The 24,731-nt window shown below is 46.2% G+C and overlaps 1 protein-coding gene across 5 annotated transcripts in view; it reads left to right on the top strand.

Moving 5' to 3' along the window:
- Nucleotides 1–4,300: 4,300 nt before the first annotated feature.
- Nucleotides 4,301–24,731, top strand: part of LOC139420784 (transcription factor 7-like 2) — a 69,669-nt gene continuing 49,238 nt past the window's right edge. For 3 of the 5 annotated variants that reach the window (XM_071171045.1, XM_071171044.1, XM_071171046.1), the window contains exons 1-3: nt 4,427–4,666; nt 4,821–4,890; nt 5,710–5,813. In XM_071171045.1, coding sequence (XP_071027146.1) covers nt 4,484–4,666; nt 4,821–4,890; nt 5,710–5,813 — 357 coding nt within the window. In that variant the 5' untranslated portion in view covers nt 4,427–4,483. Of the gene's footprint in view, nt 4,667–4,820; nt 4,891–5,709; nt 5,814–24,731 lie in introns of all 5 variants that reach the window. The other 2 variants (XM_071171047.1, XM_071171048.1) reach the window with 2 other exon arrangements.

Genomic DNA, 24,731 nt, shown 5'->3' with positions numbered 1-24,731 from the left:
CAGTAAAACACCTAATATCATGTTAGGTGCCGAGGCAAGGTAGGGCTGACTCACTTTAGCGCAAATCCAAGCTACAATTTTGTTAATGAAAATATCTGAAATTGAAGCTCTAGCACGTCAGTGATCTTAGTGTACTGTTGTGAAGTTGTGGGGAGGTGCCAAAAAAAGCGGCACTTTTTTTTTATTTTTTAAGAATTGCAACATTGGCATGTTGGCATAAGTTCAACAAGTAATGGAATAAATTCAACTAGGGAAAAAGGTGCTGTAGAAAAAAATATCTTTCCACTGAAGCGACTTGCTGCTTATGCCACATCTTTGTACAAGCGTACATCGTTGTTTCAATCTAGTGTGTCTTTAAATAGCTCTGTGTGTGTGTGTGTGTGTGTGTGTGTGTTTGTGTGTGTGTGTGTGTGTGTGTGTGTGTGTGTGTGTGTGCACGCACGCCTGTGTGTGCACGCACGCCTGTGTGTGTGGAAGGAGCGAGGAGTGAATGGCTTGGCTCCACATCAAAGGCCCCTGCAAGACTCTGCATTAACGAGGCCCTTTGTTTCCTGCCTCACAGATTACAACAGGTTTCTCCCTCCACTGCAATGGTTCAGGCTCTGCTAGGGAGAGCACAGTAACCTCAGGACCTACAGCCCACTACAGCCCTGTAGAGTAGGGGAGAGCTAGGGTAGAACAGTCATCACAATACCCCACTCATAGAAATGAATAAAGATCATTGTGATCCAACTACTATACCTACATCTGGTCCATAGCAGATTCACCCGTTCATAAACTTCCCTATCCCTCATTAACTCTGCAACAGCAAATGGCTGCTCCTTCAGCAAACGTTGTGTGATGTGAGACAGTTGGGTTGGGGTGCGTCCCAAGTGACACCCTATTCCCTATACAGCGTACTACTTTTGACCAAAGCCCTATGAATCCTGGTCAAAAGAAGTGCACTATATAGGGAACATAATTCCATTTGGAACATAGAGGTATGGTAGCTCCCATCAGAGAGCATTTTTAATGAGCCAGTCCAGCTCTTTTAACTGTAACATCTTTAGAAGCACATGAGCCAAAGCAGTCCTGAGACAAGATGGAACCTCTCCAATAATGGTTTGCTGCTTTCTTCTCCTCAAAAAAAGTCCTCCCTTAACTCAAAATGAGGCAGAAGTTTAGCTTACTTTTTTTACATAGTATTTTACCTGCCTTCGTAACCTTTTTGTGAAAGGATTGGTCCAGCATTTAAAGTAACATCACTTTACTGAGCACATTGCATAATCACTGTTACATTCCTTATGGCTCCTTTTATGTGTTAATTATCTTCAGATTGGCTCGGCCTTACAACGTACTCAGAGGGGACATAATGTATCAATAATGTAGACTTCGGAGATGTATTCAAATAGCGTTTGTGTAAAAGTCCTAGATATAAGGTCTAAAAACTGCCCTGCATGCTAGAGGAGATAAACAGACAGAAAGGCAATTTTTCAGCAAACTCCAGTTTAGAAAAGGAGAGAGAACTGACCAGGTCACAGCGACAATGTAGTAATCATGTATGCACCCCAAATGGCACCCTATTCCCTATATAGTGCACCACATACAGTAGGGAATATAGTGTTATTTGGGATGCATACAATTTACATAAACAATTCACTCATCCAATTGAATTATTGTCATTTGCAGGGTTTCACATTCAAGGGTGCTTCATACTTCATTCATACTTGTGTTGAAGGGTGTAATATTTCATGGGGGAAAACCTACTTAAAAATGTAGGCTGTCGAAAAGATTTGCTAAGGTTCAGTTTTGCACGTTGAATATTGCTTGAGAGAACATGTTTTTGGTTGGAGGGAAACCAATAAAGCGCACACAAGTGGCTACAGTTAGGAACTGTTTCCCTTCGATGTGGCCTAACCTCAATGAAAGGATGTGATTTAATTAGTTTGTTGCTTTAATGTGCCTGAAGTTTATTTAGAAAGCAGAGTATATAATTTTTTTGTAGGAATGGCAATTTATCCATTGTGCCGTAAAAATCTGTGCAAGAGAGAATGGTTTCCCTTACAAATGATTAAGAAATGGAAAAGGGGTTACTCAAATCCAAGTTTTCACTTGAAATCATTCCATGATTCCAAATTGTTTGAGCTTACTGATATCTGAGAAGGGAAAATGGAAGAACTTTGGATTTTTGTTTGGTATTCCTCTTCTCTATCTAATTTCCCTCTCTGTTCATTTCAGCTGATGTTCAAAGCTTCATTCCGACTTAGACAAAAGTATTACATGAGTGGTTTAAAACACGACTTAAGTTTACAGAAGACTGCTCACTAGACCGTTGACTGGTGTGTAGGGTAGGAGGAGTTTGCACGTTTGGGACTATTCCATTGCTTCAATAGTACCAGTCAAGCTAAATCAAGCGCACCTGAAGTATTTGATTAATGTATTTGACTCGTGTCTGCCCCGCTCAATGACTAAATGTAAATGAAATGTCACTTGATATGTCAATGTTGTTCACAATAGACAACAACGCACTAGAGATGACATATACAAACACGTTTAACGTGTGTGAAACTTTAGAAATGTACGTTGCAGGATTCCACATCATTGTAAAGCCACATAATTATGTTGCTTGTAAAGTGTACAACATCACCACCCCAGACATATTTCGGTCTTAAAAACGTGCTCTAAATTGAACCCCTAAACATTCAAGTGACTAATTTATGTGCCATTAATGTTTGCATTGAGTTTCCATAAACGGTTGCCTGAAGCAATATTACCAATTGTACATATTTTTCTCTCGACATGAAGTGCTAGTGTCGGCAGACAGTGATTTTTGTTGTCTGTTTTCTTTCCTTTTTTTTGGCGTTTCCTGCCCCTAAGGCAGAGCAGAGAACTTACTGACATCTGACGTCATGTCTCCAATTCCCATAGAGGAGATAAGAGATGGGGATACAGAGGCTGGTGTGTGAGTGAGTAATGCACACACAAACACTGATAAGGAACGATTTGGAGTCCGACAAAGATAGATCTATGATATTAATCAAATCCAAAACTCACACACGGTCAAGTCCAACAAAGGAACGAGTGCATACGCCACCTCAAGGATATTTGAAACCAATGTGAGCACGTAGAGACACACACACACACACACACACACACACACACACACACACACAAAGTGCCAAAGAATCAAGAACTTGTGAAGTAAGCCACATAGTGAAACTGGTTCTATGAAAAAAAAAAACAGCTGTGTATATTTAATCAAAGCGAATAAACAAGGAGTTTAAACAACTCATTTATAATTTAGATTTGCATACATTAAGCAGCTCATTTTAATCTTTTTATTCATATGCATGGCCAATATTGTATAAATATGCAGCTTTATGCAAATACTAGGCACATTTTCTGTTTGTATTTAATTCTATTTCCCAGTTGAGGTTCATCATTTTCATTCACGGCAACAGATTAAGCCAAATATTAAGTCACAGCATGGGAGCGTATAAATATTTCTCAATTAAAACTCAGAAGACCATGCTACTGTATCAGCATATAAAAAAATGTGTTGATGTGAAAAAATTGAAGAGACAGATGCTTGTTTGACAAGATACCAGACTCCTAGTCTACATCTTTTCCCTTCCAAGTTGTGTTTTTCCATCAATCAAAATCCAAGTGCTGTCGAGACTAGCGAGCCATGCCATGTCTCTTTTATTGATGAGATTGAGTATTTTTCTGTTGGTTTACAGGGGATGTCCTTACACGTCTCTGGTGTTCTCACTACATAAATACAAATGTCAAATAAATATTTCTACAACTTCACCAAATGTTGGGAGAAGATGATTTTAGGTGTTGTATTTAAATACACACTGTATACGAAGGAATCAAGTTTTACACTCTACATCCCCGATCTCTCTGTGTGTGTGTGTGTGTGTGTGTGTGTGTGTGTGTGTGTGTGTGTGTGTGTGTGTGTGTGTGTGTGTGTGTGTGTGTGTGTGTGTGTTTATATATAACAATGCTATAACAATGTTACACATTAGATAACGTTGTGGGAAATATCCTTCAATGCACAATAATCTGAAAGATTACAAAGTGTCCCCTTTGTTAAAAACAAGTAACTCTATCCATGATGAGGTGTTAAAACGTCATGAATGGGCTAATGCCCAGCAGGTTCTTAGGTGATGTCTCTTTAAGAACTGTACCCTCTGCGGAAACAATTGTACAACCCCCAACAAGTCATTGAATCCGTCAATCACCGGTCGGCGCTCTTTGATGTTGGGAGTCCTCGCCTTGTCTTGAGCTCAAATGCACTATTTGTTGCTGCCTGGCTGCATTACATTCAACGTGCAGGGCCGCTCCACAGCAGAGCAACTTTTGTTGAGTTTTATACTTTGGCCATATCTGAGTGCAACAAACTTGGGAGGTTTAGGTTAATAGAAAGTTTCGGGGTTTTTTTTCTAAGGAGCGCACCGCTGATTAGGCTAGGACAATATTTTGTTATTTTCAAAGCAACATGCCTCAGCTCAGCAGCGGCGGAGGAGATGATCTCGGAGCGAACGATGAAATGATATCCTTTAAGGATGAAGGCGATCAAGATGAGAAAATTCAAGAAAACGCTTTCACAGAAAGGGACTTAGCTGACCTCAAGTCGTCTCTGGTGAATGAATCCGAGACGAATCAAAGTCCGAACGCAGCGGTAGGTACAAGAGAGATAGTTCTTATGCGCTGTTGGTAAGGTTGAAAGCGGTTGTTTAAGGGGTCTTGGTGTGAAACTTTTGTCGCCTGGCCTGTTCAAAGTTATTCTCAGGTTACTAATCTATGTCTACTGTCATTGCTTTGGACACTTTCAGGCGGTCAGACGGGGACAGCAAAACGAACACAGAGGTTATCAAGAGAAACACCGGGAGCATCTCGACGGCGGTAAGAACTAACGTTAACAAACTCGCATATTTCCAGACAGCAGCTGAAGTAGGCAAATTGCATCGCAGTGAGTGAAATACGTTCCCTGGGATTTCTGACAATATTGTGTGACCATGTATTCATTCCCTGGGCTACATGGGTTATGACATGGTAATAATGTTTCAAGTAACTTCATTCTGAAAGACCTAACTAAAACCAAAAGCATAATGTAGGCATAAGCTTTACGTTAGGTTTATTTCTTGCCAATTCTGTCAAAAATACAAATACATTTTTTGGGCTGTGCTGAACCTCAGGGCAGGTAAGTTAAACGCTATTTAAAGTTTATAAGGAGCTCTAGTTCAGTAGAAATGTTTGAATGTGATAAATCACCAAGATGTGTCCACTCATGCAATTACCTAAAAGGGAGTTGAAAAAAATATTCTGTGGATCAATTACCTTCTTTTTGGACAGCCTGTAAAGATGCATCACACATTTTGTTACCATCAACAGTCAAGACTTGAGAAATCAGTGGTTAGCCCACTGTGGTGTGTGACAAACAACAACAACAACAACAAGGGATGGTGGTTTGTCTGTTTTTGTGATGCAAGATTAGGGCTGTCACTTTGTCACACAAATATGTGACAGTAGTAAAAACAAGTCTGTAACCTAGAATCTGTCAAAGAACTCTCAGTCATTATTTGCTGAAAATACTTTTGCTTATTATACCAATTTTAACTACAGTAGGCAACAACAACAAAAATGAAAGTCATTCGGAAGGTAAGTGAACATGAGAAAACATGTTATCTCACTTTTTTTTTTTTTTTTGGTCTCACTCCACAGTTTCCAAACATCAAGATGGAGGAATGTACAAAACAGCGTATCCGGGGTACCCGTTTCTCATGCTGCCTGACCCATACATCCCAAACGGATCAATGTCCCCATCTGTAAGTCCACATCACGTTACCTTCCACATCACAATGTCGAGTTCATCACTCTGTTTCATTATTATGGATTGTTATTCCAGGTCAGGTGCACGATCAGTTAAACGTCTATGCCTGAAAGTCAAATTGCGAGGGCAACAAACTGTAAGGGAATGAGAAAGTCTGGAAAAAAAGGGATTCAAAGCCACTCCAGTAGATTTTGATTTCTGTACTGCCATGGTATTGCTCTGATATGAAGTATACATCCGCACCCTCATGCAAGTTTGAGTATGGCCTGAATCAGTAGATCAGAAAACAAAGTGTATTTTGCGCACACTTTTGTATGTTTTCTGTGTATTGGTATCTTATAACATTAAAGGGAACTATGCATCTTTGATGAGGTGAAGCACATTCTGTTAAATCTGCCGAAAACAGAAGAACAAAAACGCTCATATTAGGCATGGCGTTTAATTTTTTTTTTTAAAGCATACTTTTCGGTCTTCATTTCGGGTCATAACTTTTCTTTCATCAACACTCCAAGGGTTCTGAAAGAAACGCTCGCACAATCAGAAGCTCAAGTTTAAACGGGTTCGGATATGAGGCCTAGTCATGTTGCCACTCAAATGACCAAAAAGTATCAAGTGTGTGTTTTGTGTCTGTGTGTGTGTGAGACACCTAATTGTATACAGACCAAAAACAGTCTTCCATTTGTTAGGCCCCACGTAGTGGCTTTATATGCCTTCAAAATGCATCAGACATTTATAAAAATAATGAACACATTTTATTGAGACGTTCTAAAGCTGTCATTATAAAGTAAACACAATACTCTGAATTATTGTCAGTGTTACGCCCAGAAACGAATGTGTCGCTACCTCTTTCTTCTTATAAATCAATTCCCCCGTTTTATCCTTAAATGCCCCGCAGTGCAAAGCACATAGGTTCTAAAGATTGTTTTGGGAATAAAGGGCACTTTCTTCCTTTTGTGTGTGTATGTGTCTCCACGGCTCCACACAATGCTCACTTGTTGCTTCCCTTGTAATTACCCGGCAGCAATAGCAGTACTGTAGCTGCAGATCTATCTACCTGCCACTTCTGTCTATCTACCTGCCACTTCAAAAGGAAGGGAGGATGGTGTAGATGGTGATTATTGCATGGAACATGGCAGTGGGGCGCGAGGGGAAACAGGGCTGTGAATCCCCTTCTGTTTGGCCTACCAGTTCTGATGTTTACGTTGAACAAGGTGATGCCTGTCTTCACCTCGCCTCACCCAGAGGCAGGCACTCTGCTTCTATCTCAGCTCAGGCGCTCTATCGCCTCATTGTTTTAGCTGGGTTCATTTTGTCGGTTTTTGACTTGGCTGATGCCTATCTTTGTTATTTGTTTTGGTAGCAATTTGTGAATTTACCTCACGGGAAACAATGAAAGAAATATTCTCTTTTCTTTCCATTTATTCTTGTCTGTTGAACTTTTGTTTAGGCATGTCAAATGACCTTGTTAAAACTCTAGACTATCCACAGGGTAACAATTCATTTTGTTAAAATATAAAATATATAAGACTAGTATTCGACTATTGAAAGGAGAATTTGAATCCATTTTGTTACAAAATATGTACATTTCTTCAATTAGTTGAAATGCCTCACGAAACAGATTGTCTAATTAGCTGATTCTTCACCCCAGACAGTTGAATCGAACCCCTTATTGTTTTAGAATTAATGTTATTAACTCTTCAAAAGAATTTCACAAAAATCTATTCTCTTTACAGAAATCATTTTACAATGTCTAAAAAGAAAACACAAGGCTGGAAAGCGTGTTCCTTCTAAGCCGAATGGGTCCTAATACAATTACTACAGTGTCGTTTCATGGGACATGCCAGGGAATTATGTTCTGGCTGTAACATTAATGTAGATATCAGTTGTCCTTCCAGATACAGTGTCAAAAGAAGGCGATTTGAGACAATCCCAGATGCTTCACTAGATTTCCCTAGCTTTTCTGTGAACAAAGCTTCCTCCTGAGTGTGTAGCGGTGACGCGAGAAGGGTCAGGGTGTGTGTAATGCTGTGGATTACCAGAAGACATTGTTTCATTTGAGGGGATCAGTAGAAGAGGGTCGTTTGAAGGAGCCAAACCCCTGCGGAGGAAGGGTTCTAAATGAGAGCCACCAGAATACACTCCTCCTGATCTGTCTATTTCTCTCCTCTCTCTCTCTCCCTCCTCATGGTATCCACGCCACAATGCACTCCTCCTCATCTCCCCAGCCGTCTCTCTCAGCCCATCGTCTCGCTCTTCGAATCTCCTTTGCGATCACCCCTCTCCTTCTCCTCCTTACCTTCTGTCTCGCTTCCACAAATACACTTGTTTTCTCTCCCCTCTTCTTCATTCCCTCTCCTCTTCTCCTTCTGCTCTCTATCCTCTTTCCTCTTTACTCCCCGTGTCACTCTCCTCTTTATCTCCCCTCCTCTTTCCTCTCCCTCTCTATCTCCTCCCTTTCTCTCCCTCTTCTCTCTGATGGCCTTGCATCCCAGCGGGTGGTGAGGCCCCGGGTGGAGGATGTTTGCGATGGGCTGTGCTCATGGAGGGCTAGAATGTCAGGACAATCATCAGAGCCCAGAGAGCCTGTGATGTGGAAGATGTGGTTCACCGTGTGGATCACAGGCGCTAACATGTCTAGCGGACAGACTGGGGCGGCTGTAAATCATATCCCACTTACCCCTGTTCAATTAGAACAGTTCATCGTGGACGTGTTCACATCGTTTCTTCAATGTATTGAATCTTGAGCAAGTGAACATTATTAAAAGGCCAGCTCGTTGTTTCAAATATTTGATAGTGAATTTTCACAAATACTCTTAACTGAGCTTTTTGGTGTTCCGCTTAAATTCCGTCAGTCAACTTTTTGAGTATCGTCATACAGGAAACAGGATACAATCTTAAAAAAAAAAAAAACTTTACCAGTTCAGCCCTCCCTCTCCGTATCTCTCCCTCTTTCTGTCTGTGGGTGTGCCTCTGCATTGCTTCTGTGCTGAACTATCTGTGCCTTAAGTGTTAGTCCTTCCCCAGATCAAGGGATTCATTACAAGCAAAGCCCAGGATCGCACGTCCCCAGATCACACATCCTTGTCTGGCATTGTGAAGTGCTGTTTACACTGGCTTGTTCAACTAGCCCCTAGTCCCTAGGTAAACAATAGCAGAACACTGATTTAGGCCCTGTAATCCCTGCATACAAGCCCATGGGCTGGGGCTCTGTGCCTCTGACTGACAACGATAAGAAACTGTGGTGCTGGATTATGCTCCGCTAAAGAAAAGCAGCTTTTCCCGGCCCTCTTGCGCGTGTGCGTGCGCGTGTGCGTGCGTGTGTGTGCGTGCGAAAAAACTCCTTGGAAATGTTTGACTGCCCCAAAACGGCTCCTTATTATGTAATTTAACATTTTAAGCATGAGATTATTGAAATGAACAAGGATGATGGTGGCGGTCTGGCAGAGTAGCCGAATGAAAATCAAATCAAATCGAACTTTATTTGTCACATGCGCCGAATACAGCAAGTGTAGACCTTACCGTGAAATGCTTCCTTACAAGCCCATAACCGACAGTACGGATGTACATATAGATGTATGGACCGCAGTAGAACATTCAGAGAAAGCCGTGTCAGTCAGAGAATGTTTAGGACAGCAGGAAATGACAGAGAGGCTGCAGATTTAAATACAAATGATGATAAGGGGCCCTCATCCTCAGCTCTTTGAAGTGGTTGGCTATAAAGAAGCCTCGAGAGAAAATGTGTACAAGCCTATTTTAAGAGGCGGAAACATTTAGAAAATATAAGAAACCTGTTGAATCCCCTGAGGCGTTTATAGCTGTAATTATTAATGCATTTATTTCCTTGTTCCTCCCCACCCCAATTTTGAGTCCATTTAAAGAGCTCACCTGAAAGGTGGATGTTCCAGCATCTGCTGCAGAGGTTTCTCTTTCATAGTCTTTGACTCAAAATCACAGTTTCAATGACTAACATGGTTTATAACTCCGCCTCTTTTTTTTTTTTACAAGAGTGCTACTCACGAATCTGAGAGAGTCTCAGTTGGAAGTGAGCGTCTCTAATAAACCCTCCTCTTTAGTCTACTAGAGGCTTCCGCCATGAGCCGCTCGGTCCTTCTTTGGGTCCCTGTTTCTATTTGTCTGCGAGGTCTTTACAGTTGGGGTGTGTGGGGGGGGGGGGGTGAAGAGATGTTGCACCCAGGTGACTCACTGGCTGACGGGAGCAAACCAAACGGAGGCTCAATTGCTGTTGTTGACAGCCCAGATGCTCAGGAGGATGATTATCACACAGGCCGGCACAGCACAGGGGGTTTAAATAGAACGTCTTCCTTCCTAGTCTCCACCTTGCAAGCAGGACTAAATATACAGGCCTCGGGAACATGCGGTAACCTGCTTTGTACACCTTTGAAGTGTAATTATCGAATCGTTGACTTTTCCAAATTCCAATCTGGGGCTGAGGTACCCCGTGTTACTAGGACACTGTAGTTGTAGACAGGTTCATATTGCTTCCTGTTGACCTACCTGAAAATAAATGACAAGGGTGTCTGATAGGTCGCTCGAAGGTTAATGGTCATGTGACATATGGGAAGCAGGTTTTGTATCATTTCGTGTTACTGTACTTCATAGTGCCGTTACATGGCACTTTCATACAGCATCACCTTCCCCAGATGAATCATATTTTAAGTATATACACACAGCCTGTACTTTTTCATCAAAAGAGAGAGAGAAAAATCTCCCGGCTTATATAACCATAACTTTTGATTCTTGATGTCAGAGGGTGGTATCACTTTGATGTTTCAGGATGATGTTTCTGAAAAAGAGGGATTGCTGGGGAGGAAAAGCAAGAGGAAAGAAGATGAAGGTGGCTGAACAAAACATGCGGGCACCTTTGAGCTGGCCCGAGCTCTGTGCTATAGGGGACTGGAGATATAACAATTAAGGTAGATAGCTAGATACGGAGGAGACGGTTCGGGTCTGGGACTCTATGGAGCTGCGGTGTCCAGGCTGGGGACACTGTAACCTGGGTAGAGTGAGTGACAGTCTCCTGGGCCACTTGGCCGATTGTCTCTGTTTTAATGGCCTGCCTTCCTGGGCCACAGCTGTCTCATTCTCACCCTGTTGTGTCTGTGTCCCTGGCCAATTGGTATTTGTCAGGCTGGGGGTGAGAACTCAGCAGCGTGTCCCACTACTGGCGGAGGGCCAGGGGGAGATGGAGGAGGGTGGTGCCTGGGTGGGGGTGGGGGTGGTGGTGGGAAGCTAGGCCCTGGAGGGAGGGGTGGAGGAGGTCAACCCTTCGGTGGTGTGAAGTTCAGGCAGGTTACTGTTGTTTTCCTGGGCGCTAGCTAGTAGAACACGAGTGACTGAGGCCTCCATTGTGAATGAAGCCGTTGTTTTTGGCCCGTCCACTGTGATGTCATCTCATCTACAGCATCTGGGCCTGGGTTAAGATAGGAAATCAGTCTTCTGTTTTTCCAACTATGAAATACCAGTGTGTTGGGTGATGGGGTGTGTCTGTTCACAAAGCCTGTTTTAGAGAGAGAGAGAGAGAGAGAGAGAGAGTTGTTATTGTGGGGTTTGTTGTCTTCTCTCAATCAATCACATTTATTTATAAAGCCCTTTTCACATCAGCAGTGCAGAAACCCAGCCTAAAACCCCAAAGATCAAGCAATGCAGATGTAAAAACACAGTGGCTAGGAAAAACTCCCTAGAAAGGCAGGAACCTAGGAAGAAACCTAGAGAGGAACCTGGCTCTGAGGGGTGGCCAGTCCCCTTCTCTCTTGTTGACAGGCATTTTATAGATGGGTGGCCGAATGGTTACTGCATGGCCCTAGATGACAGGTTGCCATGTGCTCTCTCTTTTATCTGGCTCTGTAAGGAACTTTATGACCCGTTTGCGCTTGTGAGTCTTCTGTCTTGCATCCAAACTACCATGTGTGCTCAGAGAAGGGTGGGAGCTTTCATCTTGATGTGCTCTGTTTTGTGCGGGGCCTGCTCGGGTGGAATTCCCCCCCCCCCCGTCACATGAAAACTGTGTCTGTTATTACTATTGCCCTAATCCCTGTCATTTCACAGAAGGTTCATAGCATCACACAGTGAAGCATGTAACTGAATGCTGCTCGATGTTTCGTCTGAATAGGTTGGGAGGGAAGTCGTAGTGGGTTGAGCTGTGTTGGACACACACACAATAGTGTGTTGCTTGCTTCTACCCAATGTGGATGAGGCGTGTTATAAAATTGTGTGTCATGGACGTCGTTCACAGTATTACAATTATGTGTTTGGGTGTAGGGCCTATCTTATTCTAAATGGTTATAGTTATAACAAGTGACTAGCAATGCATATATTACATAAATGAATTCTGTCACATGATTATGAATCACTGTAAATTATTGCAAGCTGTTTTGGTGCCTTTCAAGAGGCCACACAGGAACTCAGCCCTCTGTCACAGGTTGTTCTGCCCACTTCTGCTGTGGTCATGTGACGTGCGTCCCCTGCTGGGACAGGCCCAGCCGTGGCGGAGCAGAGCGGCAGAACCACACAGCAGCAACAGCAGGAGAGAACCAGACCAGAGCTGAGCGGTGGTGGTGGGTGGATGAGGGTGTGGGTGGAGCTGCTGGTAGATGGGTATCAGATGGGGCAGGATTAGGTCACTGTGATCGCACCCATGTGTGCCTGCCCCATGTGGCTGGGGTGGCTCCACTGGGTCTGGGGCTGGGCACCGGCTCACTTCGGGTGCGGGGCCCGGCCTGGTGGATGGGTGGGGGAGGGGGAGCTGGGCAGTGCTGGTGGGCCGTGGCTTGACCCCAGCAGAGGGAGGTTCAGCCCAAGCCCTTTGCTGCATCCCAACAGGGTGGGCGTTTGGGACACACGCCTTGTCCCAGAGCTGCGCTGGGTAGCTGCACTGGCATTGGAAGTTGAGAAATGAATACAACTGAATACAACAGGTGTAGTAGACCTTACAGTGAAATGCTTACTTACAAGCCCTTTTAACCAACAATGCAGTTTTAAGAAAAATAAATATTAATACAAAAATAGATAACTAAAAAATAAAAAATAAACATAACAAATAATTAAAGAGCAGCAGTAAAATAACAGTAGCGAGGCTATATACAGGGGGGTACCGGTACAGAGTCAATGTGCGGGGGGCACCGGTTACTCGAGGTAATATGTGCATGTAGGTCGAGTTAAAGTGACTATGCGTAGATAATAAACAGAGTAGCAGCAGCGTAAAAGAGGGGAGGGGGACAATGCAAATAGTCTGGGTAGCCATTTGATTAGCTGTTCCGGAGTCTTATGGCTTGGGGCTAGAAGCTGTTAATAAGAAGCCTTTTGGACCTAGACTTGGCGCTCAGGTACCGCTTGCTGTGCGGTAGCAGAGAGAACAGTCTATGACAAGGCTGGCTGGAGTCTTTGACAATTTTTCGGGCCTTCCTGTGACACCGTCTGGTATAGAGGTCCTGGATGGCAGGAAGCTTGGCCCCAGTGATGTACTGGGCCGTACGCACTACCCTCTGTAGTGCCTTGTGGTCTGAGGCCGGGCAGTGATGCAACGAGTCAGGATGCTCTCGATGGTGCAGCTGTAGAACGTTTTGAGGATCTGAGGACCCATGCCAAATGTTTTCAGTCTCCTGTGGGGGAATAGGCTTTGTCTTGCCCTCTTCACGACTGTCTTGGTGTGTTTGGACCATGATAGTTTGTTGGTGATGTGGACACCAAGGAACTTGAAGCTCTCAACCTGCTCCACTACAGCCCCGTCAATGAGAATGGGGGCGTGCTCTGTCCTCTGTTTTCTGTAGTCCACAATCATCTCCTTTGTCTTGATCACATTGAGGGAGAGGTTGTTATCGTGGCACCACACGGCCGGGTCTCTGACCTCCTCCCTATAGGTTGTCTCGGTTGGTAGTCATTTAGGCAGGTTACCTTAGTGTTCTTGGGCACAGAGACTATGGTAGTCTGCTTGAAACATGTAGGTATTACAGACTCAGTCAGGGACAGGTTGAAAATGTCAGTGTAGACACTTGCCAGTTGGTCAGCGCATGCTCGGAGTACATGTCCTGGTAATCCATCAGGCCCGGGAGCCTTGTGAATGTTGACCTGTTTAAAGGTCTTACTCACATAGGCAGGCAGAGAGCGTGATCACACAGTCGTCTGGAACAGCTGATGCTCTCATGCATGCTTCAGTGTTTTTTGCCTTGAACCGAGCATAGGAGTAATTTAGCTCTTCTGATAGGCTCGTGTCACTGGGCAGCTCACGGCTATGCTTCCCTTTGTAGTCTGTAATAGCTCGCAAGCCCTGCCACATCCGATGAGCGTCGGAGCCAGTGTAGTACGATTCAATCTTAGTCCTGTTTTGATGCTTTGCCTGTTTGATGGTTCGTCGGAAGGCATAGCGTGATTTCTTGTAAGCTTACAGGTTAGAGTCCCGCTACCTTTTAGCTCAGTGTGGATGTTGCCTGTAATCCATGGCTTCTGGTTGGGGTATGTACGTACAGTCACTGTGGGGACGACGTCATCATTGCACTTATTGATGAAGCCAATGACTGATGTGGTGTACTCCTCAATGCCATCAGAAGAATCCCGGAACATAGTCCAGTCTGTGCTAGCAAAACAGTCCTGTAGTTTAACATCTGCTTCATCTGACCATTTCTTTATTGACCAAGTCACTGGTGCTTCCTGCTTCAGTTTTTGCTTGTAAACAGGAATCAGAAGGATATAATTATGGTCAGATTTGCCAAATGGAAGGCGAGGGAGAGCTTTGTATGCGTCTCTGTGTGTGAAGTAAAGGTGGTCTAGAGTTTTTTTCCTCTGGTTGCACATTTAACATGCTGGTAGAAATGAGGTAAAATGGATTTATGTTTCCCTGCTTTAAAGTCCCCGGCCACTAGGAGCACCGCCTCTGGATGAGCGTTTTCCTGTTTGCTTATGGCCGTATACAGCTCATTGAGTGCGGTGGTAAATAGACAGCTACGAAGAATATAGATGAAAACTCTCTTAATAAATAGTGTGGTCTACAGCTTGAGATACTCTCAGGCGAGCAAAACCTCTAGACTATTAGATTTCGTGCACCAGCTGTTGTTTACAAATATATACAGACCGCCACCCCTTTTCTTACCGGAGGCGGCTGTTCTATCTTGCCGATGCAGTGTAAAACCCGCCAGCTGTATGTTATTCATGTCGTCGTTCAGCCACGACTCGGTGAAACATAAGATATTACTGTTTTTAATGTCCCGTTGGTAGGATATTCGTGATCGTAGTTTGTCTATTTTATTATCCAATGATTGTATGTTGGCTAAGAGTACTGATGGAAGAGGCAGATTACCCACTCGCCATCGGATCCTTACAAGGCTCCTCGATTACTCCCTCTCTTTCTCATGCGAATCACGGGGATGTGGGCCTTGTCGGGTGTCTGAAGTAAATCCTTCGTGTCCGACTCGTTAAAGGGAAAAAAAATCTTATTCCAGTACGAGGTGAATAATCCATGTCCTGATATCTACAAGCTCTTTTCGGTCATAAGAGACGGTGACAGAAACATTTATATACAAAATAAGTTACACATAATGCGAAAAAACACACACATAGCACAATTGGTTGGGAGACCATAAAACGGCAGCCATCTCCTCTGGCGCCATTGTACTAAAGCCATAAGGCCATATGTTTGTGCTTGGCTATGTGTGGGTTCTGGTCGAGAGCAGGCTGGGGACAGTCGGCCCCATACTTACCAACATTAAAATAACTTTATTTGAAAGGTATTTTCGATTCATTTTCATTGAATTATAAACGTTTTCGTGTTTGGAAGAGCATGTGACTGCCCTGTAAATCTTATGGAACAAAATCCCAAAGAGAGAGAAAGAGTAAAAGATTCCACTCCCGTGCAGACAGACAGGCAGAACATTTTGCCCATTTTCCAACTCCAATCACAACATGGAGTCCTGTTGTTCTTCATGGATGGAATTCATTTGTTTGTTTATTTTTCCATCATTGACTCCAAAGGGGAACTCAGCCAGTCTTTGTTCAACATTAAGAGCAATGCCCCCTAACATTTTCTTCTCTAACGATCTGATATCCATTACCATGTTCATTTCAAACCGTTTTTTTTTTGTCATCACAGTGTTTCTGAAACAATGTGTAGTTCGGCAAAGAAGACTATGAAATTAGTGACTGACTGGATTGTTAGACGGTGGTTTGTTTGAAGCGTTGAGCTGTATCATTCCCGTAGGTCTCGGTCTCAGACATTCCCTGAAAAGTAAGCTGATATGTTTTGTCAGAGCCGATTCCTTGTGTGTGTACTCATCCCTGAGAAAGAGGCCCTGAGATAATGATACACTGCCTACTACAGGCAGGGAGGGCTCCCCAAACACACATAGCCGTAACAAAAAAAAAAAGCAGGTGTGTGAAAGAGAAAGAAAGAGAGAGAGAGAGAAATAAAGAAATAAATTACGTAACCAAGTTCATTTCTACTCTTTTATTTTTCTTAGATGGGAAAGCACACATGGCCAAATAAATAATGTGAATATATGCAAATTGGCCCATAGCTCCACCTACACAACAGCATAGGCCGAGGACTATGCATCCTTTAACTTCTTGAGCATACTTGAGACGCAGACGTCTCAAGTATGCCCCTGGAAATGCAAATGCGCTACGCTAAATGCTAAATGTACTCGTTACAACTCAATCTTTGATCAAAATTCACAAGCAGGGTATTGAATTAAAGCTACACTCGTTGTGAACCTAGCCAGCAAGTCAGATTTTTAAAATGCTTTTCGGCGAAAGCATGAGAAGCTATTATCTGATAGCATGCACCCCCCAAAATGCCAGCACGACACGTAAACAACAGATTTTGCGGTAGCCGGCGCTACCCAAAACGCAGAAATAAAATATAAAACATTCATTACCTTTGACAAGCTTCTTTCTTGGCACTCCTATATGCCCCATAAACATCACTATTGGGTCTTTTTTTCGTTTAAATCGGTCCATATATACCCAAAATAGCTTTGTATGGGAGCTGTGTCATTCAGAAAAAATCATCGTTTTTAAACGCTGCGTAATTTTTTAAAATTAAAAAAGTCGACGATAAACTTTCACAAAACACTTCGAAATCCTTTTGTAATCCAACTTTAGGTATTAGTAAACGTTTATAATCTATCAAAATGATTACAGGGCGATGTCTTTTCAATAGGTCTTCACTTGCAAAAACAATGGCTTCTAATATCTTCCTCAACTGCAACCCTGGTGAAGACTGGGAAACTGGAGGTCAGATAGATGGATTTTCCAACAATTAATTCAATTGAAAATGAGGACAATGGCGCCATCGTGCGGAATTTGTATGAATTTCAGGCAGATCGCCATTAAATTCTGTTCTCTTTTAACAACTGGTGGAAGTGACTTATGGAAATTATTTTTAGCTTTCAGAGAGCAGTTTTTCTTGCGTTTTTCAATGAAACACACAATCTGTTATAGTCACAGCCGTGATTTAACCAGTTTTATAAACTTCAGAGTGTTTTCTATCCACACATACTAATCATATGCATATACTATATTCCTGGCATGAGTAGCAGGACGCTGAAAAGTTGCGCGATTTTTAACAGAATTTTCGAAAAAGGAGGGGGTAGAAAGAAGTAAGAGGTTTTAAGCATGGTTCATAAAGACATTGGCAAGTCAAATTCAAGGTCTTTCAGGGACCTTTTCAAGCACTTCATTATCATTTTCAAGGATGTCAATGTTATACAATTGTATAATTTATATAATTGTACATATAGGGACTTATACCCCCCCCCCCCCCCTCCTCCCAAAATGCATGCAAAAAGTGTCAACAAAAAAAAGTAGGCCATTACCACTTTAAGAAAAACATTTTTTGGGGGGCCTTGCCAATACACTGCTATTCAAATTACATTCTAAAACATGTGACGACTAAATAGTTTGGATGCATGGAGATTTTTCTGCCTATGTGGCCGACACAGGGTCACATAATAAAGCCGTGAATAGCGGCAGCATTCATCTCACCATTTGAATCTCACCATCTCTGTTTTTATAATGAGGAAGTGTCCAAAATAAAAAAACGGGTTATTTTTTTAATGGAATGGTTCGTATGGAAAGCCAAGTTGAAGCCAACAGATGTCCTCATAAAAGGCGCTGCATGGTCAATCCGACATCTGCATTGGCCCGTACAGTATTTCCTGCGATGCGGCCTCCGCAGAAGTCAAGAGCATTCTGGGAGCTGTCATAAGCATCCAATAAATTGGTCTGGTCCGCCCCACTCGTAGGGATTCAGGGCTGATCTCTACACCAAATCAACATGTGATTTCTATTGAATATAGCTATGGTCCCCCTTATATCATAATGTAACGACATAAACAAAAATGGTAGATTATTATCAATGACAGTGTAGGAAATCTTCACTGTTGCCCTAGTACATAGAAAGACCCACATAGTAGACTAGAGTGAGAGTGAGTGAGTGAGAAGGCGGGTGTGGTGGTAATTACCGACGCTGTACCCCAGTGTTGTGAATGACGATGTAAAAGCCATTTCATCTCAAGAGCCCGAGCCTCTGTTGCTCCTCAGAACTCCACAAGTTAAACAAGAGGCATCCCAGTTCCGCCAAGCTGCTCGCTGCCTTTCAAATGTTATGGAATGTGGTTCTCTCTGTGGTTTTCCCCCTATGATCGTCTGGAGCCAACTGGAAACCATTTCACGTCTTAAAATAGGGCTTTGCTTTTGGGATAGAGAGCAAGGTCTTTGTAGATATCAAACAAGCTGTGGCGGGTAGGAGAATGGAAAAAAAAGAAAATCTTGCAAAAAATAGCATCAAGATTTTTAATGGTGGACATGAAAGTTATTAACGTAAACGCTCCCCCCATTTCAGCTGGAACCGCAGCGCTCTGTGCCGCGAAGCTGTGCTTTTAGTGCCTGAGCTTAAAGGGAGGTTTTAAGGGAACAACTGTGTGTAGTGGATACAGAAGGGACGCATCCCAATTGGCACCCTATTCCCTACACAGAGCGCCACTTTTGACCAGAGGCTCTAGTCAAAAGTGGCGCACTGTGTAGGGAATAGGGTGCCAATTGGGATGCAAGCTGTGTGCTGTGGATACAGAGGGAGACCCTTTCTGCCTCAGAAGTGATGACGCCTGTTTGAAGTCCCTCCCACCCACCTCTGTCACACCTAGGCTTGTTGCAGTCTGAGTTAAGAAACGTTTTGGTTCACTGTTAGGCTGTGAGACCTAGTTAATGTGCAGGTTTCATAGCATGAAAGTGTGTGTGCTTGTGTTCACATGTGGTATATGTGTGTGTGCATGTGTTCATTTGGGTGGGTGGGTGTGTGTGTGTGTGTGTTCATTTGGGTGTGTGTGGGCGTGTGTGTGTATGTATGCGTGTGTGTGTGTTTGTGGGTGTGCGTTCGTTTGGGTGGGTGTGTGTGTGTGTGTTTGTGTGTGCGTGCGTGTGTGTGTGTGTGTGTGTGGGCGTGCATGTGTGCATGAGTATGTGCATAGGCATTGTGGTGGCTGGGTTTCTGACATGCATCCTGTATATCAAGGCCAAGTCGAAGAGCTTGTGTGAATACATTGATGGTGATGTGTAGTGTGGTTAGACACCTTGCCTCCTCTTTGTGTTAGTGTGTGCGTGTGTGTGCGTGAACGTATATTCATGTATGCGGGGAAACACGCAACATAGACAGTGAGAGGGGTAGGATAGGTAGGGGCCGCGTAAAACAAGCTTCTTTCTCATCTCTCTCATTACCTTATCTGATTTATAGAAGGGGAGAGAGAGAGAACACAGTGATAGCGGAAGGGAGTTAGCAGTAAACATTGAGAAGCAGGTAACCGCGTATGCACCTGGTATACCTCACCGCAAACGACTTCAAACAGTCAGAGGCACCTTCGCAGCACCTTAACTATTTCACAGCTATCCACGGCAGGCAGCATTCAAGGAACAGCGCCAACAATGAACGCCTCGATGCCTTAATCAGTTAAGGCAGGGCCACAGCAAAACTTCTTTGCCAGACACTCCCTAACTAACTATCCGACAGGCCTATACACAGCCCAGCGCTACACAGTCCAGCCTTGCACAGTCCAGACCTGCACAGTCCTGACCTGCACAGTCCAGATCTGCACAGTCCAGACCTACACAGTCCAGAACTGCACAGCATCCAGCCCTACACAGTCCATCCAGCCCTACACAGCCCAGCCCTACACAGTCCAGCCCTACACAGCCAAGCCCTACACAGCCCAGCGCTACACAGTCCAGCCCTGCACAGTCCAGACCTGCACAGTCCAGACCTGCACAGTCCAGACCTACACAGTCCAGACCTGCACAGTCCAGACCTACACAGTCCAGCCCTGCACAGTCCAGCCCTACACAGTCCATCCAGCCCTACACAGTCCAACCCAGCCCTACACAGCCCAACCCTACACAGTCCAGCCCTACACAGTCCAGCCCTACAAATTACAGCCCTGGAGAGTCCAGCCCTATATAGTCCAGGCCTGCACAGTCCAGCGATACACAGTCCAGCCCTGCACAGACCAGCCCTGCACAGTCCAGACCTACACAGTCCAGCCCTGCACAGTCCAGCCCTACACAGCCCAGACCTAAAAAGTCCAGCCCTGCACAGCCCAGCGCTGCACAGTCCAGCCCTGCACAGTCCAGACCTACACAGTCCAGCCCTGCACAGTCCAGCCCTGCACAGTCCAGCCCTACACAGTCCAGACCTACACAGCCCAGCGCTACACAGTCCAGCCCTGCATAGTCCAGACCTACACAGTCCAGCCCTACACAGTCCAGACCTACACAGTCCAGCCCTGCACAGTCTAGCCTAAGGAGTCCAGCCCTACACAGCCCAGCCCTACACAGCACAGCCCTACACATTCCAGTCTAGCCCTACACAGTCCAGCCCTACACAGCCCAGCCCTACACAGCACAGCCCTACACAATCCAGTCCAGCCCTACACAGTCCAGCCCTACACAGCCCAGCCCTACACAGTCCAGCCCTAAGGAGTCTAGCCCTACACAGTTTAGCCCTACACAGTCCAGACCTAAGGAGTCCAGCCCTAAGGAGTCCAGCCCTACACAGTCCTGCCCTACACAGCCCAACCCTACACAGTCCAGCCCTAAGGAGTCCAGCCCTACACAGTCCAGCCCTACACAGTCCAGCCCTACACGGCCCAGCCATACACAGGCCAGCCCGACACAGCCCAGCCCGACACAGCCCTGCACAGCCCAGCCCTACACAGTCCAGTCCTGCACAGCCCAGCCATACACAGTCCAGCCCTACACAGCCCTGCACTGCCCAGCCCTACACAGCCCTGCACAGTCCAGTCCTGCACAGTCCAGTCCTGCACAGTCCAGACCTACACAGTCCAGCCCTGCACAGTCCAGCCTAAGGAGTCCAGCCCTACACAGCCCAGCCCTACACAGCCCTACACAGTCCAGTCCAGCCCTACACAGCCCAGCCCTACACAGCCCAGCCCTACACAGTTCAGACCTAAGGAGTCCAGCCCTACACAGTCCAGCCCTACACAGTCCAGCTCTAAGGAGTTGAGCCCTAAGGAGTCCAGCCCTACACAGTCCCTAAGGGGTCCAGCCCTACACAGTCCAGCCCTACACAGTCCAGTCCTAAGGGGTCCAGCCCTACACAGTCTAGCCCTACACAGTCCAGACCTACAAGGCCCAGCTATACACAGTCCAGCCCTACACAGCCCAGCCCGACACAGCCCTGCACGGCCCAGCCCTACACGGTCCAGTCCTGCACGGCCCAGCCCTACACGGTCCAGTCCTGCACAGCCCAGCCATACACAGCCCTGCACAGCCCAGCCCTACACAGTCCAGTCCTGCACAGTCCAGCCCGACACAGTCCCGACACAGTCCAGTCCTGCACAGCCCAGCCCAGCCATACACAGTCCAGCCCTGCACAGTCCAGTCCTGCACAGCCCAGCCATACACAGTCCAGCCCTACACATTCCAGTCCTGCACAGGCCAGCCCAGCCATACACAGTCCAGCCCTACACAGTCCAGCCCTGCACAGTCCAGCGCTACACAGTCCAGCCCTGCACAGTCCAGACCTACACAGTCCAGCCCTGCAAATTACAGCCCTGGAGAGTTCAGCCCTGTATAGTCCAGACATACACAGTCCAGCGCTACACAGTCGAGCCCTGCACAGTCCAGACCTACACAGTCCAGCCCTGCACAGCCCAGCCCAGCGCTGCACAGTCCAGCCCTGCACAGTCCAGACCTACACAGTCCAGCCCTGCACAGTCCAGCCCGGCACAGCCCAGCCCAGCGCTAGACAGCCAGGCCCTGCACAGTCCAGCCCTGCACAGTCCAGCCCTGCACAGTCCAGCCCTGCACAGCCCAGCGCTACACAGTCCAGTCCTGCACAGTCCAGACCTACACAGCCCAGCCCTACACAGTCCAGACCTACACAGCCCAGCCCTACACAGCCCAGCCCTGCACAGCCCAGCCCTACACAGCCCAGCCCTACACAGTCCAGACTTACACAGTCCAACCCTACACAGTCCAGACCTACAGAGCCCAGCCCTACACAGCCCAGCCCTACACAGTCCAGCCCTACACAGTCCAGCCCTACACATTCCAGCCCTGCACAGTCCAGACCTACACAGTCCAGACCTACACAGTCCAGCCCTGCACAGTCCAGCCTAAGGAGTCCAGCCCTACACAGCCCAGCCCTACACAGCACAGCCCTACACATTCCAGTCTAGCCCTACACAGTCCAGCCCTACACAGCCCAGCCCTACACAGCACAGCCCTACACAATCCAGTCCAGCCCTACACAGTCCAGCCCTACACAGTCCAGCCCTACACAGCCCAGCCCTACACAGTCCAGCCCTACACAGTCCTGCCCTACACAGCCCAACCCTACACAGTCCAGCCCTAAGGAGTCCAGCCCTACACAGTCCAGCCCTACACAGTCCAGCCCTACACGGCCCAGCCATACACAGGCCAGCCCGACACAGCCCAGCCCGACACAGCCCTGCACAGCCCAGCCCTACACAGTCCAGTCCTGCACAGCCCAGCCATACACAGTCCAGCCCTACACAGCCCTGCACTGCCCAGCCCTACACAGCCCTGCACAGTCCAGTCCTGCACAGTCCAGTCCTGCACAGTCCAGCCCTACACAGTCCAGCCCTGCACAGTCCAGCCTAAGGAGTCCAGCTCTACACAGCCCAGCCCTACACAGCCCTACACAGTCCAGTCCAGCCCTACACAGCCCAGCCCTACACAGCCCAACCCTACACAGTTCAGACCTAAGGAGTCTAGCCCTACACAGTCCAGCCCTACACAGTCCAGCTCTAAGGAGTTGAGCCCTAAGGAGTCCAGCCCTACACAGTCCAGCCCTAAGGGGTCCAGCCCTACACAGTCCAGCCCTACACAGTCCAGTCCTAAGGGGTCCAGCCCTACACAGTCTAGCCCTACACAGTCCAGACCTACAAGGCCCAGCTATACACAGTCCAGCCCTACACAGCCCAGCCCGACACAGCCCTACACAGCCCAGCACAGCCCAGCCCTACACAGTCCAGTCCTGCACAGTCCAGCCCTACACAGTCCAGTCCTGCACAGTCCAGCCCGACACAGTCCCGACACAGTCCAGTCCTGCACAGCCCAGCCATACACAGTCCAGCCATACACAGCCCAGCCCTACACAGTCCAGTCCTGCACAGCCCAGCCCAGCCATACACAGTCCAGCCCTGCACAGTCCAGTCCTGCACAGCCCAGCCATACACAGTCCAGCCCTACACAGTCCAGTCCTGCACAGGCCAGCCCAGCCATACACAGTCCAGCCCTACACAGTCCAGCCCTGCACAGTCCAGCCCTGCACAGCCCAGCCCTACACAGTCCAGCCCTACACAGCTCAGCCATACACAGTCCAGCCCTACACAGCCCAGCCTAACGCCTCTCTCTGGCCACTCACACTCTCTCATACATCAAACATTTGATTCTGTGAGTCTCTGTGTCAGAATATTTTGTCTCCGTCTTTTTCCTATCCAAAGATGAAAAAAGAAGGTTTAGTCCGTGGATTTAACTGATGTTAACTGAGGTAGCAGCAGAATGAAGAGATGAGAAAACAGCCCTTGCCTTAATTGTCTAAGAAAAGTGAGGAGAGAGGAAACCCTAACTTAATGAGGTCTATAATCAATAGCCTAACTGTTAAATGTGCCTGGCTTTGAAAATCATCCATATATATCTAAGTATGTGGACATCCCTTCAAATGAGTGGATTTGGCTATTTTAGCCACACCATTGCTGACAGGTGTATCAAATCCCACAGCCATGCAATCTCTATAGCTTGCAACACTTACTGCTGGTTGCAACACTCACTACCGAGTTCCAAACTGACTCTGGAAGCAACGTTAGCAAAATTACTGTTCGTCGTGAGCATCATGAAATGGGTTTCCATGGCCGAGCAGCCGCACACAAGCCTGAGATCACTATGCGCAATGCCAAGTGTTGGCTGGAGTGGTGTAAAGCTCACGGCCATTGAACTGGAGCAGTGGAAACACGTTATCTAGAGTGATGAATCACGCTTCGCCATCTGGCTGCTAAATGACAGAAATGTCATCAAACAGTGTGCTTAAAGCATCAGACAAGCTCAGTGAATATAGTTGATTTGATTAAAAAACATTTATGTTTGTCCAAAGAACAGATAGCCCTAATATACACAGGGTAGCAGTACAGAGTCGATGTGCAGGGGCTCCTCGCACTCTACCTCTTTCTCTGCCTCTTTAGTTGACATGGTTGCCACCATTTCCTCGACGTCCTCTTCCTCCTTCAGAGTAGTACATCAGCTGTACCTTCTTCGGTGTCTTTCCAGGGGTACGAGGTAATTGAGGTAGATATGTACATATAACTAGGAATAAAGACACTCGGAAACAGGATAGATCATTAACAGTAGCAGCAGCGTATGTGATGAGTCAAAA

The sequence above is a fragment of the Oncorhynchus clarkii genome, chromosome 12 (genome assembly GCF_045791955.1).
Source record: "Oncorhynchus clarkii lewisi isolate Uvic-CL-2024 chromosome 12, UVic_Ocla_1.0, whole genome shotgun sequence".
Classification (NCBI taxonomy): Eukaryota; Metazoa; Chordata; class Actinopteri; order Salmoniformes; family Salmonidae; genus Oncorhynchus; species Oncorhynchus clarkii.
The sequence above is the reverse complement of the archived record's forward strand: the minus strand, read 5'-3'. Positions and strand labels throughout refer to the sequence as shown.